The 16,579-nt window shown below is 59.8% G+C and overlaps 2 protein-coding genes across 6 annotated transcripts; both read right to left on the bottom strand.

Moving 5' to 3' along the window:
- Nucleotides 1–2,512: 2,512 nt before the first annotated feature.
- On the bottom strand, nt 2,513–8,220 carry BCL6B (BCL6B transcription repressor). Of its 2 annotated transcripts, none has more exons than XM_034989424.1 (9): nt 8,151–8,220; nt 7,404–7,594; nt 6,959–7,180; nt 6,495–6,848; nt 6,126–6,250; nt 5,382–5,546; nt 5,168–5,298; nt 4,913–5,050; nt 2,513–4,588 (listed from the first exon to the last, which is right to left on the bottom strand). In XM_034989424.1, the coding sequence occupies exons 2-9, from the start codon at nt 7,580–7,582 to the stop codon at nt 4,472–4,474; spliced, it is 1,431 nt and encodes a 476-aa protein (XP_034845315.1). In that variant the 5' UTR covers nt 7,583–7,594; nt 8,151–8,220; the 3' UTR covers nt 2,513–4,471. The 2 variants fall into 2 exon arrangements, with proteins under 2 accessions (XP_034845315.1, XP_034845314.1); XM_034989423.1 differs by having other exon boundaries at nt 8,093–8,192.
- A 5,597-nt stretch (nt 8,221–13,817) lies between these two features.
- Nucleotides 13,818–16,410, bottom strand: CUNH17orf49 (chromosome unknown C17orf49 homolog). Of its 4 annotated transcripts, none has more exons than XM_034989418.1 (6): nt 16,280–16,410; nt 15,979–16,073; nt 15,499–15,600; nt 14,639–14,829; nt 14,309–14,413; nt 13,818–14,086 (listed from the first exon to the last, which is right to left on the bottom strand). In XM_034989418.1, the coding sequence occupies exons 1-6, from the start codon at nt 16,298–16,300 to the stop codon at nt 14,007–14,009; spliced, it is 594 nt and encodes a 197-aa protein (XP_034845309.1). In that variant the 5' UTR covers nt 16,301–16,410; the 3' UTR covers nt 13,818–14,006. The 4 variants fall into 4 exon arrangements, with proteins under 4 accessions (XP_034845309.1, XP_034845310.1, XP_034845311.1 ...); XM_034989419.1 differs by having other exon boundaries at nt 13,818–14,082; XM_034989420.1 differs by lacking the exon at nt 15,499–15,600.
- Nucleotides 16,411–16,579: the final 169 nt, after the last annotated feature.

Genomic DNA, 16,579 nt, shown 5'->3' with positions numbered 1-16,579 from the left:
GGCGCCCCTCCACCTAACCGGCCAGTCCGTCCAGATTCCCGCACCGAGACCCTCACGTAGGGAGTTCCTGGGGGTGGGTGGTGGCGAAGCCGGTTCGGGAGAGGAAGACACCCGCTTGCTGAAGGAGGGGCCCAGTGGCAAAAGGTCAGGTCGTGGTGAGCGTAGGGGTTCTGCGCTGAGACTCAAAGGGAAATACCTGCCCTAGCGCCTGAGTGCCCTGGAACCCAGATGCCTGGATCCCCGAGGGGCTCAGGGGCCGAGGAAGAGACCGGGGGAACGGACTGCGGGACTGCTGGCGTTCGTGTCTGCAGTGGCGACTCAGTTCCTGTCGCTTCTGTCCTCACTAACAGGAAATCTACAAGTCACAGAGACCAAAAATAACTCGGGAGAGGAAGGGCGGCCGTGAGCGCACTCAGGGCCTCCCCAGCACCATCTACCCCCCTTCCTCGGTGGGGCTGAAACCTTTTCCTCCACCCTCTGGTCTTACTATTTCCTAACAGCAGGTTTTGATCTCCTGATGGGGTTGACGAAAGAGACGAGCTCTTATCACCCAGCGGTCAGCCCCTCCGGTCCAACCAGTATCCAGTCTCTCCACCCTATATAACACTCATGGCTTGGCTTTCTGTTTCTTCATTATAATTCCTGCTCCCCAGGACCCTGACCTTGCAACTGGGGCTCAAGGGCTCATACCCAGACAAGTGACCAGTGGGGGATGGGGCAGGGAGGGAGCTGTTTTTTGTTTGTTTGTTTGTTTAGAGAGAGAGTGCACCTGTGAGCGCCAGGTCGGTGGTGGTGGTGGTGGGGGGGTTGGGTGCAGAGAGAGTCTTAAGCAGGCTCCTTGCTGAGTGTGGAGTCTGACATGGGTCTTGATCTCAAGACCCTGAGATCATGACCTGAGCTGAAATGAAGAGTCCAAGGCTTAACCAGCTGAGCCACCCAGGCACCCCGGGGCTGTGTAATTTTAAAAAGCATATTGAGCCCTATAATTTTATATGTGGGAAATAAAAATAATCATACCCCCCAAACTCTGTTAAGTGGAATCAAAACTTTGGCTGACAGGAAATATGCCAGGACGTGGCAATTGATGTGGTTGTATATAGGATCACTAAGACGTTGAACCTGTCAGTTGGTTTTCCTAACTGTGAATTAGGGATAATAATACCTACTTTGGAGGGTTGTCAGGGGAGTCGAATGAGAAACGTTGTGCACAAGAATGCTCAGTTTAAGGGTGCCAGGGTGGCTCAGTCGTTAAGTGTCTGCCTTCGGCTCAGGTCGTGATCCCAGGGTCCTGATGTCGAGCCCCGCATCGGGCTCCCTGCTCCGCGGGAAGCCTGCTTCTCCCTCTCCCACTCCCCCTGCTTGTGTTCCCTCTCTTACTGTGTCTCTCTCTGTCAAATAAACAAATAAAATATTAAAAAAAAAAAAAAAAAGCTTAGTTTAGGACCTGACAGGTACCCAGGGATAAGTACTATTAGCTGGTCTCATTTTTTTTTTTAAGATTTTATTTATTTATCTGAGAGAGAGAATGGGAGACAGAGAGCATGAGAGGGGGAGGATCAGAGGGAGAAGCAGATTCCCCGCTGAGCAGGCAGCCCGATATGGGACTCGATCCCGGGACTCCAGGATCATGACCTGAGCCGAAGGCAGTCGCCCAACCAACTGAGCCACCCAGGCGCCCCGCTGGTCTCATTTTCGACAGGGCATAAGCTGTAGTTGGGTGGGAGGGGGAGGGAGGTTTTAGTTTAAGTTCTTTGCTTCATGTTTTACTTAGAAATATTTCCAATCTAGGTCATAAGTTTTAAGATGGAGAAGCACAACCACAAACTGAAAATGTAGGCAGGAACTGCAGGCCACTTTAATTGCCTTTCGCAGATGAGGAATTTAAGTCCAAAAGGGAGGTAACTGAACAGAATTGTGACCCTCTGCCCACAGCAGAACAGAGTTGCACACCCAGGACACACACGGGACAGGGAAAGGGTGGGAGAGAGGCAGGCCCTGGGCACTGGATAGATTCCAAGGCACCGTTGCTGGGGGAGGGCTGGAGCTGGCCTGTTGGCTCTAACCACATGCTTCACCTTCTCACGGCCATATGCACACTCTACTGTCCTCAGGGGACCCAAGTCCTATCCATTTTCCTTGGTGGTGGTAGGGGGTGTCCCAAGCACTAAGATCCCCAGCACAGATGCATCCCCCAGCCTCTTGGTATTATTAGTGGCCTCCTGGTTGCTCCCTGCTGTCTCCATTCCTCGGGCAGGAAGTGACTTCAGAGCAGCAGGATGCAGGTGGCTCCGGACAAACTTCGTGAGGTCACGGGTTCCTACACAATGAGCCGGAAGGCAAGGGCAGGGAAGGGGAGAACAAGGGCCATTTAAAGTGTCTGATGGGATGGGGCGGTCGAATGGGCACAGAATACAAGGCAGAATCTAGGAGGGATGAACCCTCATTCTTCCCCCCCCACCCCCCATTGCACCCCGTTCCCAGATCCTCCCAGGCAAGAATCCTGGACGCAGCAGGCAGCACAGAGAGGCTTCTTTATTCCAAGATTCTGATCTTGCAAGATCTAACATTTCCACCCCTAGGCGCTCTTCACCTGCCCATCCAATTGGAAAAAAAAAAAAAAAATCACGGTTCCTTCTCATATCTCTCTTCTGCTTTCTCTCCCTACTTCAGTTCTGCAGTGGGGAGGAAGAGGGAATGGTAAAAGTTGCTTTCTCACCTGTCCTCAAGCGGCAGTAATTAGTCCTGACCTATCTTGAGGAAGCCCCACCCCACAAATTCAAAGTGCTCCTCACCCTCCACCCATACCCCACAATCAAACAGCTCCCAAGGCAGCAGGCGAAGGACTGTAAGTCAAGGCTTCAGAGTATCTATCATCTCACATTCCAGACATCCCATCTAGTCAAGAGGCAACCCCATTCCCAACTTTCTACCTACTGGGCCTACAACCGGGACTGTGCCGCTCAAACAACCTCTTAATCCCACCCAGATACTTGGTCAACTAGAAGGACCATCAGTCAGTTACTCTTTTAAATCTTCTAAATCCCTAATCCCAACAGTAATCCCAGTCATAATCCCAAACCACAGCAAATCCAGAATGGAACTCAGCCACTTTTCTCTCCCTGTGGAAGGTAATAGTGCATCCACCGGTTCCAGACAGGAATGCAGTGACAGGAAGGCCAGGTCACAGACCTAGCTTTTCTAAGGTAAGACAGTTACCAAGCACCTGTGACTTCTAGAGGCAAAGAAGTTTCTGGAATCTGGACACTTGCCAGAAGATGTCTGAAAACCCACTAAAGGAAGAAGGCGCTTGTCTCAGGTAGAGAGAACCCCAAGGAACATTGGAACCCAGATACCTCTACAGTTAAGGACTGGTCATGACTCTTTATCTCTTAGTCAAGATAAAGTTTAATAATTCTCCCACAGGTCATAGCATTCTTAGAGTCTGGGCAGAGTCAGAAAAGGTTGCGTCACCTCTGATAAGGACGGGGGATCAACCCAGTGCTGAGAACAGGCCCCAGGGGGAGGATTCTGGGCTCAACTAAAGCCCAACTCATGACAGATCGGCACAGTGGAGCCAAACCTAGGTGACCAGACTCATGGGCCAGTGAGGGCCGCAAGAGAAAGCCTTTCCAATCCTCCCTCCAGTTCCAAGACTGCCAAAGCCCCCACATCCATGGCCCCCAGGAAGCACTTCTTACTTCCATTTCCGGCTCACCAAAAAAAAGGTCCTCTAAGTCTTGGAACCAGAGCAGAGTCCATATGCAGTTCTAGCCCGCTAGAGAACCCACAATATCCAGAATACCAAAGAGGGTTCCCGACCCAAGTCCACAACCCCACATGTCCCCAGAGCTGCCCTAGAACAAATAAGGTTCCAGACCTAGGATTGGGAGGGACGGGACACAGAGAGACCCTTTCTCCACTTTCAACGAACTGACAAGCAAACAGATAGGAGAAACAACAACTCTAAAGATGAAAGTTATGACAAGAATAAACATAAAACAGTCAAGCCGAAGGAGACCGCTAAGTGCTCATCTCTGCCCGCAGAGCTGGCCCCACACACTGTGCTTCGGGCCACGTTTGATCACACTTGTGCACGTGGGAAGTGCGGTGGAGTGAAGGCCCTGGTGCCACCCACAGGCCTCAATAAATTATATTTACAGAGAAACCAAATGAGAGGGGGGCTGCAGGTGGAGGGCCGTTCCCTCCAGTCTCCCCCCGCAGCTCCCAGCTGGCTGTCGCCTCAGGAACAATTTGGATTGTGGGGAAGAGGTTTTGACCAGCAAAACGGAGGCAGATCAAGCGGAGATCTGCCACCCCTGCTCTCCCCAGTGCGAATTTAAGGCGGTGGCCGTTGCCGACGCCCGAGGGGCCTTGCACGCCCCGCATGCCCAGGCCCGACAGGGAAGCCAGGCGCGAGCCCGCAGCTGTCCCGGCTTCCGGGAAGCGAGTGGGACCTGGGCGCGGCGCCCAGCTAGGGCCCCCCCAGAATGTGGTAGTGCACTTTGGTGTTAGTAGCAGCTCCGTGCTTCTGGCGCAGATGCAGGCGTAGTTGACTCTTGTGCCGGAAATGCAGGCCGCAGGGGTCGCACTGTGGGAGGACAGCGGATCAGCTCCCGCCCCCTCCACGGCCGCGCCCGGCTCTCCGCGGGAGAGGAGCTCTCGGGTCCGCGCGTCTCCCGCGAGGCTCGGCGGCGGTCGCGGAGCTAGGTCCCGCCCTCTTCCATCCCTAGCTCCTCCCCCGGAGGACGGCGCCCAGCCCGGGAGCCTAACTTCGGTGCGCGCGCTTCCCGGCCCCGGCCCCGCCCCTTATCTCCCAGGGCCCCGCCCACCTCGGAGAGCGCCGGGGCCCGCCCGGCCCGCTCCCCTCGCAGCCCCGCCCCTAGGTACACGCCGGGCCCGGTCGGGTACTCACGTGGTACGGCTTCTCCCCGGTGTGGATGCGAACGTGGCTCTTGAGGGTCTGTAGGTGGCGGAAGCGAGTGCCGCAGGTGGGGCAAGGATAGGGCTTCTCCCCGGTGTGGATCAGCACGTGCGCGCGCAGATGCGCTACCTGGGCGGCCAGGGGGAGCTCAGAGCGCGCGTCTGGGAGGCACCGAACCCGCCCCGACGGCCCGCCCCGCCCTCCGGCAAATTTGCCTTGGGGCGGGCTGGGAGACGCGCTCGGTACCTGCACGAAGCGCGAGCCGCACGTCTCACACTTGTAGGGCTTCTCTCCCGAATGGATGCGGCTGTGCGTTTTCAGGTTGGCCGGCCGGTTAAAGCGGGCTCCGCAGATGGAACAGTGGTAGGGCTTCTCCCCTGGAGGCAGGGAGGCCGGGAGGTCAGGGACTCCGTCCTAGGACGCCCGCGGGCACGAAGGCCAGGGCCCTCTCCCCCCTTACCTGTGTGCACCGTGCGGTGACTGGCCAGGTTGCCTTTGTAGCGGAAGGCAGACCGGCAGAGCTGACATTTGTAGGGCTTGTCCTCATCCCCAGGAGCCAAGGGGTCCAGCCCCGACGAGCACCCAGCCACCGCCTCACAGTTCTGGCAGCTGAAAAATTCACTTCCTGGGAGGGGGGTGGGTAATGACAATTCCAGTGAATCCTCAAACCGCAGTAGTAGGGGGTTTTCTTTTTCCCCAATTTACTGTTAAGGCTTCTGGAGTTCATTTGACTTACTCAAGGTCACATGGTTAGTAAGAGGACAAGCCAAGATCTGACTTCATGTCTGTCTGACTTCAGAATACTCTGCTAATCTCTTCAATAGTGGTGGTGGTGGTAGCTGGAGGCCCCAATTACTGGGTGAAGTTTCTGTTTCTCTCTCCTCTCTTGGACCACTGCTCGGCTCGACAGCTTGCCAGAGAGGCGCTGCCCAGCCCTGGGCCCACCACTCAGCCCTGATGGGAACAGGCCAGAAGCTCCCAAACTTTGCTGCTCATTGGAAGCTTTTAAAAAATACTGATTCCTGGCTCCCACTTCCAGACTTTCTGATCTATGGGGTGTGACCTGGGCAATGGGATTTTGAAAAGCTCCCTAGGCGATTCCGGATTTGCAGTAATTGGGGCGGGCCTTTCCTTTTGGTCCAAACTGGCCTTGAGCAGCCTGAGGAGAAAAGCCAAGGGAGGAGGTAAAAGGAAGGGCTCTTACCTGGTGGTGGGCAGGCCCGCCCAGAGTGTGATCCAGTGGTCTCTTGAGCCAGGGCTGTGAGGAGATGGGGGGTATTGACTGGAGCCCCACATTTGAATGGTCCCGTGACAGCAGGTGGAGAGAGCCTAGGCAGGTGGCAAGCCCAGAGAAAAGGATTAGGAGAGATTTTATGGAGGGGTTCTCGCCTGGAGAACTCGGAGTGGAAGGCCTACCCTCTGGTGGTGAGCCAATACTGACCAATGGGCCATATCCAATTGTGCTGCCCAAGTCCCACCCCCTCACTCCCTGCTCCTGGCCACCCAGGCCCCACGGCTCTGCCTCGGAGCTGAGGCTGGCCTCCGCAAATTCTCGAGGTTCCAGGGTCTGTACCTGCTCTGGGGACCAGGAATGGGTCCTTCTTCACTGCTGCTGCCACCGCTGCTGGAAGCCTCATCTCCGCTGGGGAGCCTGGCCTGGGGACAAAGTTGACCAGAACTCCTCTCCCCGGCCAGGCTCCCCGCTTGGGAGGCCTGAGAGTTTAGCACGATGAACTTGTACTTCTTCCAGTTGCAGGCCTTGGGGTCTGGGCTGCCTGGGCTGGGGGGGCCTTGACTGCAGCTGCGAGACTCGGTAGGTGGGTCTGGATGCCCTTCGGAGCGCCCGGGGCTGCCTGATGGAGGGGCCGTTGGGGGCGTGGGCGGTTCTGCCTCCAAAGGCCGCAGGGAGATGCCCAGAGGTTCGTAGCTGGCAAAAGTGCGAGGGATATGAGTGCTCTTTCCTAATCCTGGCCTCCACCCTTGACACCCGGGTTGCCGCCTCACCCAACGTTGGACACCGAGCTGGGGCTCCCTCACCTGGCCTGGATGAAGCGGTGGCATGCCTGGACCACGTGTTCCATCTGCAAGTAGGTGGCGGCTGCGAGGACAGCCGGCGCAGTGGCGGGAGAGAGGCGTAGGCGTGAAGTGTACATGAAATCCAGGAGAGGAGCGAAGCCCCCGGCTTCGGGGCCCCCGGGCAGGGAGAGCACGTCCACCCCCACGCCCGCGCGGCCTCGGAAGATGGAATAGAAGAAGCCACTGGAGAGAGGGCGGAGAGGCCACATCAGGGCCTGGGAGCCCACGGAGACACGCCACACTGTAGAAAAGCCCCACCTCCTCCCCATTAGCCCCCCAGGTCCCGACGCTCCGCGCTCAGCCTCCCGCCTCTGGAAGGCTTGGCGTCGGATCCCCTCCCAAAGACCTCAGGACACCAGCCCTTTCCCATTTGGCCCCGCCCCTCCCCCCGAGTCCCTCCCCGAACCTGCAGGCGATAAGAACCGCCTTGTGAGCGCGAAGGGGTTGCCCGCCAACCAGCAGCGTGACGTCAGTGAGGATCCCGCGCAGGCGCAGCTCGTTCAGGTTGCCGAGCACGTCGGAGGAGTGGCGAGTGAACTCGCGGACGTAGCCCAGCGCACCCTCGGGGGTGGCGGTGGAACCCATCGCGACGCAGGCCTGCCGGTGCCCAGGAAAGGGCTCAGGGACCCAGGAAAGGGCTCAGGGACCCAGGCGGTGCTCAGGCGCCTTCCCTGCGCAGTTCGCCCCTTCTGCTGACGTGCGGCCGGGGCCGAGCCCCCCGCCCGGCTCGCGCAGCCTCGCGTGCGCCGTCTAGTTCTTTCCGCCCCCAGCTCATCGGCGCTCGCTTGCCCCCTAGGCTCCACCGTGCTTGCGCGAGGTGGGTGCCCCCACGCCGCGGCGTCGACGGCCAGCGTGGGGGACCCGGCCCGCAGCGCCCTCGGTTCGACCGCTCGTGTCAGTGCAGCACCCCGCTGCCCCCCGGCTTCACCGCGCGCCTGAATGTCGGGTGTCCGACCTGCCCGGGCACCCCAGACGGCCTGCGGTCCACACCCCTCCAAATCCCAGCCCAGCCTCCCTTTCCGAACCACGGAATTCCACTACTGTCTAATCCCGGAGTCCTAGTTTAGCCCAGGTAGTGGGCCTCAGTCTTCCTACCATCAGCAACCCTTTTCGGGGACCCAGGAGTCTGGCTCCCTCGGTCTGTCGTTCTTACCCCCGTCCTGCAGGGGCTGCGGCTTCTCTTCTCAGGGGGGCGGGGTCTCTCTACCCTCTTGGACTCGGCTCCTTTATCTGGCCGGGATGGCGGGGGCGGGGGTGGAGGTGGGGTGAACGCCTGGGTCTGTATCCTTCCTTCCTCCCGAGCTCTCCAGATGGCGAGCCCGGGGCGGGGTCTCCGGCTCGAGGGCGGGACCTCAGAAACCCTGGGGTGGTCGTAGCATAAGGGGTCTTGGGCCACTGGAAGTGGAATCGGGGATGGGACACTGGAATTGGGGAGGAGGTTGGGGATATCGAGATTGGAAATATGGGTGACCCGGGTCGTCGAGGGGCCTGGGGCAGCGAAAATCGGTGTGTTGGCTTTTGGAAGCGGGGGTGCCTGTTAACTGGAGAGTGGATACAGCAAAACTCCCCCTTCCAACGTACGACATCAAGGGAGAGAGAGCGGAGCGCAGCGAGGCACCAGGCTTGGGGAGGCCACGGTGGACTCGCGTGGGGTCTCAGCAGCGGGAGGGCGCGGTGTGAATGACAGGCTCCTCTAGCGGGGCCTACAAGAGGGGGGGCTCTGCTCGGGCGGGGCGGGGAGGGGACGGATATGATTTCTAGTTCGTTTCCTTCCATTGTCCTGAGACCGGACGGCTCCGCCAGCTGCTTCCCCTCGAGGAGGTGGGGAAAGCCCCGGGTGGGGGCCGAGAGGCGCTCCGGAGACCTGGGCGTCCGGACTCTCGCTCCCGACTCTCTTCTGAATCCTTTTAGGGATCCAGAGAGACAGACTCCCGCCCAAAGCCCGCTCGCCCTCCCCCAATCCCAGCTCACTAGGGCCTCGGGCACCCGCCCGTCGGCTACGCTTGGAGGCTGGCGGGACGCCGGGGTCCAGCGCGGCAAGTAGGCAAAACCCGGCAATGTTTGACTCCTTCCACGAGGGGGCGGACGAGCACTAGCCTCGCCTCGCCGTCTCCACCCGGCTGGGGTCCACTCGGACCGGGGCGCAGGATCGATTCGGTCTGAGCGGCTGAAACCTTCGTCCTCCTCCCCTTTGCGCTGGTTGATTTTGTCCCTCTGTCTCCGGGGGGGCGGGGGGGGGACTAAGGTTGGGCGGAGGGAGGGAGAGTTAGGCGACAGAGGGGACTTTCCTCCGAGGCTGGGGTTCCTTATCTGGGGTGAGAAATCCGCGGGCTCTGGGAGCAAGGGAACTGGTGGGAAAAGGAGTGGGGTCTGAGCCTTGGGAGCTCAGGGTTCTCTTTGCTAATTACGCTAGACACTATTATGTGTCGGTAGAGGTGAATTTTTAGTGAACATTAATCTGAAGGTTGGGTGGGGTGGACAGAGAGGAGGGAAAACAGGGAGGGTCTCGGGGTAAAAGAAGGGAGAGAGGGCAGGAGGCGTCCGATAACCGATAACCCTAATTTGAGGTCCCTGATCTGGGAGATAGGCACGGGTCACACCCTCATATTTTGTTTGGGGGAGACGCTGGGGGAGGCGATGTTTATTTGGAGACGGGGGTGCAGAGCTGAGTCTAGCTGCAAAGCAGGACTTGGGTTCAAGAGGGTCACAGGTGCCCAGGAATGACTGCCCGTCATCCGAGGAGCTGCGTATCCAGGCCTGCGGTGTCTTTATCCGATCCGAGGGCGACTTTATTTGGGCGCAGGAAAGAACTGCTGAGAAAGTGGGAATCCCAGACCACTAGGGAATCAGGACCCGGATGGGGCTTTTGCATGTTAGGGTTACTCTGGTCTCTGCTCAGTTTGGAGGTGGGAGTTCCACCAGGGGCTCCCTTTGGTATCAGGATGGAGCTGATTTTATGTTATCTGGTCAGCTGTGGAGAGTATGTTTGTTACAGGGTGTTGAGTTAGCCGGATTGTTCTGGGCACTGGGGGCTGCATTCAGAAGGCCTGAGCGCCAATGGTAAGTTTTAGGCATGGAGCTGATTTTGAAGCTATGTTAGTTTGGGGGACTCTGACACCCATAATTTGGAGATTGTCACTTTGGAATATCAGGACAACCCGCTAGGCGTTCGTCAGGAGGTGGATGAGGGCTTTGTGTTGGGGATTCAAGAGTCATTGGTGTGTATGGACAATCTGATTTCAGGTAGAGTAGTCATGCTGATTTTGGGGTACAGTCTGTTTTGGGAAACCATATATGTTTCAAGGCTCGGGTTAGGCTTGGGGGGACCTGAAATTCAATCTGGAGTTTTTTTATTAGCTTGAGGTGGAACATAATAGGAACCTGGGAGCAAGTTGGAAGGCCTTCTGGGTGATTGTGGGTCATTGAGGTGGAGCAAAGCTTTATATTTGAATGTTGTGGAAACTTATTTTGAGGGGGGATAGTCCTGTGTAAACATAGATAGCCATGAAGCTTTTTCCAGGGGGAGAAACAAGGTGAGGGCCCAGAGTAGGAGACTAAAGTTTTGGGGTGTCCTTATTTTGGGGTGTTTTGTCACTCTTTGGGTGTATGTGATGAGGCTGAGTGATGGGTCATAAGGTGAGATTGATTTGGGGGTTCACTTAATTTGGAGCGTGATGCTGGTTTGGGATGTCCTTTGCTTATAGCTAGCTTCCCTCTCACCCATCCCAGATTCTAGAAATCTCTTTCTTTGCTGAACCCCCAGTTTACACCCAGGACTTGAAGGGAGAAATTTGGAAAGGTAAAGTGGGTAGTGTATCTCCTCTCATTTCTATGTGGCCTGGATAGATCTGAGGGACGGAAGGCGGTTTCAGACTCTGAACCCCAACCTCTTAAGGGAGCACAACTCACTTTCCGGGAAGGTGGGGAGAAGATGGGGTGTCCCGTGGTTAGGTGAACACCCCCGACTAGGGCCGTGCTGTTGGAACGTTGGCAAGGAGAGGTGGTGGTGGGGGTACACGGAGGTGACTCTTGTACCCTGAGTTTCTAGGATCAGAGCCCCAAACAGAAAGCAGTCAGAGGACTGGGAATGCGGGTGAGGTGGGTGGGGGGAGGGGTTCCCCACGGCAGCAGGGGCGAGGGGGTAAGCCAGGCCAGCTCTGCACGCCTGGGTCCCTGCTCTCTTCGGCTCTCCTCCCCTCTCTCCCTCCCACCGCCCACCCCCCCAACCCAAGGAAAAAAACCTGCCTGTGCAACAGCAATAGCAGATTCCAATCCTCCAGGCTTTCCTTAAACCACCACGGAGACCAGCCAGGGGGGAGGGGAGGGGAGGATCGGGCTTTCCTGCTTCCCTAAGACTGGGGCTGTGAGCTTGACCTCCTGGCCCCTAGCCCTTCGAGGAGTGCCCCCCCTGGTCTGGAAGCCAGGTTTCCTGGCCCCTAGCCCCCGAGCGGGGGGGCCTGGAGAGACGGGGAGGAGGAAGGAGGGAGTGACTTCCAAAATTGGCATCGGGACAGAGCAGGGCTGGCGGGAGGCAGGTGAAAGACGGAATTTTCCTGAAAAAACGGGGCTATCTGAGGACCCCAAATTTGGAGTGCTAGTCCAGGACCGTCCTGCCAACATCCTAGATTTTTTTGGGATTTTTTGGGGCCCCCGGGACCCCTCTAGATGGGGTGAGGAATGTAGTGTTGGGGGAATCTGACTGGGGCATTGCAGCTGCCTCTCCCGCCGAGTTGGAGACGGATGGGCTGGGACGGGTTTGGGGGGGTGTCCCCAATTCTGACTGGGAATGGAGGAACCCCCTTCTGAGCTCTCTTGTGGGGGTCCCCCCTCCCTAGGGCACTCCCCACTCCCTGAGCCAGCCGAGAGGAAGGAGGCCAGCGATGCGACTGGGGCGGCTCCTTTCTCCTGCACCCCAAATGTGAGGGATGCACCCCAAATTTTGCTCCCTTCAAAATAGGGGACCAGGATCTCAGGGGAGAGTAGCTGAGGTAAGTGGGGATGAAAGTGTCCCCTGTTTTCAGGAGAGACGTGGCGGTTGGGGGGGAGGTTTGGAGGTGCGTGCTGGGGTGGGGTTGGGCTTTGTCAGTCTTGGAACTGGGGGGATGATTGGAGAGGCTTTCCCTTTCGCCCCTAAACTGCAGTCCCCCAAATGGAAACCAAAGGCTGAGACCCGAAGGTCCCCCAACATCCCCAGCCGTTAGCAAAGTGTTTGATTTCTGTTTCACCCCCACAAAGGCTCTGCCGAGAATGGGAGCTGGGGGCAGCTGTTCAGTTTGGGGGGCTAGGGAGGTTGGAGTGAGAAGCAGGAGGCCTTGGCAGGATTTGGTGCGGGACAGACAGGGGTCTCGAGGGAGGGGGTCTGGCATCCCCCCCGGGGCCTAAAAAGACTGCTTACACCCACCATCTTAGATCTTTCTGATTGCTAAGAGTTTTGGGGGGTGTGTCGGAAGGGGGGTGGTAGCGGATGGAATGGGAGGTAGGAGGAAAACTTTTGGGTTGCAGAGGATGTTATTTTGATTTGTGGAAGGGATTTTGGCCCTTGGATTTTGCCTTCTGTGGGGTGCTTTTAAAAATCATGTCCTGGACAGGAGGAAAAGGCTGAGGGAAGGCCTAGGGTGGGGGTGGGGAGAGGCATGTTTGTCTCAGCTTAAACGTGGCTTTCTGGGGTGGGCCCGCCTTCCTGGGCCTGGTGGATGGGCTGATGGGGGTCGTCGCGGGGGGTCCGGGCGTGGGTCCTGGGGGGCGGTGGGGAGTGGGAACCGTGCTGGAGGTTGAGTACCTGGCCCCCAGGTCCAGACAGCCCTCTTCCTGGGCCCTGCTGCTCCCCTTTCCCCCTGGCCTCCATTTCCTGCCTTTGGCCTCCATCTTGTGGCAGGCCCAGGGCCCAGGGCAACTTCCGGCCCCCCTCTCCCCACCATGTTCCGGCCCCACCACCTCTGGACTGCCAACTCCCAACCCTGCTGTCCTTGGCCTTCTGTCTCTCCTTGCTTTCTCTTGGGTTCTGACCCAGGGAGGGGAGGGACGGACACAGGAAGCCTTGGGTCCCTGCCCTTGCTGAGTCGGGAGGCAGTCTGTTGGCCCCCCACAGTCGTTCCCCGTTTCCTCTGCCTCTGACCCCACCCGAGGGATCCCCTGAGTAGAGTTCTGGCGGAGGGAAGAGGGTTCCAGTCTTATCCCACGGCGAGCTCATCCCTTAGGCCCCTCTCCCTCCGGTGGGCTGCCCCCCAACCCTTCTTGGGGCCACGTTGGCCTTCGAAGCCTTCTCTAGGTCCCTGCTCTTGGCGGTGGGGGTCTTCACGGCACCATCTTGTGCCCCCTTCCTCTCAAGCCACCCCAGTCCTGCTCCCGCCCCAGCAGCACACTGTGGTTTGCACGGCTCTGTGGCCACGTCCAAACCACACTGTGGTGTTAGAGCGAGGGTGGGGGAGGCACCGCCGAGGCCTGGCCCCGGGAGGCCACCCTGGAGGAGCGACACAGAAAACATCCGGGCCTTCCTGTGAGGTGGGGGCGGCGGGGGGGGGGGGGTCCTGGAAGCCCGGGAAATTGCCCCTCTAGAATCCCCAGGGCAGCCTCAGGAATCCTGCCTGCCAGAGGTCCCGGGAGCCAGGCTCTGCCTTCGGAGAGCGGCGAGGAGTCTTTGTTGCCCACCCCCGGCCCCCCCGGCTCTAGCAGCACAGAAATATTGGCGCTGGGAAGAGCCTGCCAATATTTGCCGTGCTGCTCCTGGCGGGGTGGTGCGAGCGGCGCGGGGCTGAGGCCCGGGGCTCAGGGCGCAGGCGGCGGCCCCCAGCCCCATCACGTGACGCTGCGGGCGCCAGGCGGGAGGAGAGGGCAATCTTTATTGTTTTCTGTATAAAAAAGTCCAGCGGCAGGAGGTCAGAGGGGTGCGGCAGATGCGCGTACAGGAGCGGCGAGGCGTGTGGGCCCCGGCAGCCTCTTGACCTTCTCTTCGGCAGGCCTGCTCGGAGGCCCGGGCGCTCCACAGGTCCAGGGGGAACAGTGACAGGGGTCAGAGGCGGAAGGCGCAGCGAGAGAGCGGGGGAGGGTCAGCAGAGGTCACGAGGAGGCCGGAATCCCGGGTCAGGCTGTCTGGAACAGGAAGCAGAACGGGCGAGATGGAGCGAGCCCCCGGTGTGCTGGCAAGACAACTGTCACCTGCCCCAGGCACCCGGCTCCTTGCTGACCCGACCCCCTGCACGGCACACCGGGGAACCTTCTCTTGCCAAGCCTCTGTACAAGGGAGGGGGCTCCGGTGGAGACCCTCTCCCACCACTTCAGCTGGTGCGGGAGTGGGAGGAGGAGGACTCCTACCCTGGTCGAAGTTGAGTTTCTTGGCTGGAGGAGTTTCTCCCAGCCCTTCGATATCCACCAGGTCACTGTTGGCGTCCGAGTCGTTCAGAGCACTGAGTGTCACATCTGGGGGCGGGGGGAGGGGGGCGTAAGCTAGGTTCTAGGTTCTCCGACTGCCCCCCAGCTTCCCAAAGCTTCCGGCTCCCCCTCCCTCTGCCACTTCAGCCCCTCTCTGGGAACCTTGACAGGGAAAGGGAGAGAGATTGGTCCTTCTTTGACCCACCCCCCAATTCTCTCCCTGGACCTCGGACGGGACCTTGAGCCCCCAGGCAGCAACTCGGCAGCCCTCACCAGCCTTCTGTTTCTTTATGGGGGGACCCCCGGCCTCAGGGACACTGGAGCTGCTTGGTGGCGGGGCAGCTGGAGGAGGGGACAGGACACCAGACGGCATCTTCTTGGGCCCCTTCTTGGGCGACTCAGCTGGAAGGGGGATGCCAGAGTCTTCGTATACCTTGCGCTTCACGGTGGCCTTTATCTGGGCCCTGAAGAGAAGAGAGAGCAGGTTAGGAAGGGAGTCATCAGAGCGATTGAGGGAAGAAGGGAGGGGAGGGGCAGGGGTAACGGGCCACTCTGGAGGAATCCTGGGGAGCCCCTTCATGAGCGTCACGGTCAGGGGCCCAACCTTTGGTAGGCTTCTCGTGTTCCCCCGAAGCTTTGCACACACTCAGGGCAGATGGAATGTGAAGAGTGGACTCCCTGACCTGCGTAGTGGGGAAGGCCCACATCCTAATTCTCTTCTGGGAGAGAGATGTGTGGGTGTGGAAGGCTACCAGGTAAGCCCTGGCGACCCACAGGTAGACTGAGACTTAGGACCGGATCCCGCTCAACTAGTTCAGAGTCACAATATCCCCAGAAACGCCACAGTAACATCTTGAAGGGGCCGTGTAAACCACCGGGGAACTCCCATCACCAAATTCAACTGTTGGCCATCCCAGGCAACCCGAAATAAAATTCTTGGAAGGTCCTGGTTACCACAGCATTTCAGCAACGCCTGACCCACTCTTATTCTTTTAGTCTTCCAGGAGGTGCTAACACAGCCAGAAGCGAGCTAGGAAAGCTTGCTGAGCTGGAAGGGAGTTCTCAGGAAGAGGGCAGGTGGGTGAGGAGGAAGAGTGCCCACCCCCCTGCCTCTGCCGGCCACCCTCCCTCACACTGTCCGTTCCTTGATGACACAGCTGATGTGATTAAGATCGTCCCCAAACCGCTTCACCGCAGCCCTCAGCATCTCTATCTCCGTCTCCGTCCACTTGGCACTGTCAGAGGGGAGAGGGGGACAGGAAGGTGGGAAGGGGGGGTGTGCGTTCCACAGCCCCCAGCCCCCCCCCCAGTCCCTGGGGCCCCGTCCGTGGGTCCCTAAAGAGGGCTTCCTTAAAAAACAAAGAAGCAAAAAGCGCTTGGCGCCCTGTGGGCATCCTGAGGACCCCCAAACACACCTATCCCGACAGCCACGTTAGGGGAAAGCCGGTCCCCGAGCAGCGTGCGGCCGCTGCTGCGAGGAGCGCGCGGGGAGCAGTCCCGCCCGCGCGGGGTCTTACACACAGAGCCCCGGCCGCGGCGTGCAGCGCTCGGGCCGGCCCGCGTGCCCCGCGGTCGGCTCGCAGCACGGCAGAGCGGCGGCCCGCGTCACGTACCCCGCGGGGGAAGAGTCGGCCACGGGATGCAGCTGCATCGTCAGCTCCCCGAGCTTCGTGAAGGCGGCGCCCGCCGCCGAGAAGATCTCTCCCACCTGGGGGCGGGGCGGCGTCACGGGGGGCCGGCGCACACCCCCGCGCCGTCCCGCCCGGAGCCCCTAGCCCCACCCCGGCCCGGCTCCCGCCCGCCCCCCGCCCGCCCCCCGCCCCGGGCGGAAGAGCCGGCGCCGCGGGCACGGGGTGGGGGGCCGCCCGCCCGCCCGCGGCCGCCAGGGAGCGCTGTCCGCGAGCGAGGCCGAACCTTTGTGGACGCTGACGTCATGGCCCTGCGCGCCTCCCCACGGAGGAGACGCCGCCGCCGCCGCCGCCGCCGCCGCCGCCGCCTAGCCGGGGACCACGGAGCCGGGCCACCGAGCCTCTCGGGCCCCCGCGCAGGAAGTCCCGCCCCTCCCCGCAGCCGATTGGCTGCCCGCCGCGGCGGCTCCGGCGCGCCCGCGAAGCGGGGGGCCGAGAGGGGAAGACGCCGCCTCACTTCCGGCCCGGCTTCACTCCACTTCCGTCGGCGGGCCGGGAGTCGCGGCGCGGAGGCCGCTCTCCGGCC

The sequence above is a fragment of the Mirounga leonina genome, unplaced genomic scaffold (assembly GCF_011800145.1).
Source record: "Mirounga leonina isolate KUSES-001 unplaced genomic scaffold, KU_Mleo_1.0 Mir_488, whole genome shotgun sequence".
Taxonomy (NCBI): domain Eukaryota; kingdom Metazoa; phylum Chordata; class Mammalia; order Carnivora; family Phocidae; genus Mirounga; species Mirounga leonina.
This window is presented reverse-complemented; position numbering and strand designations above follow the sequence as displayed.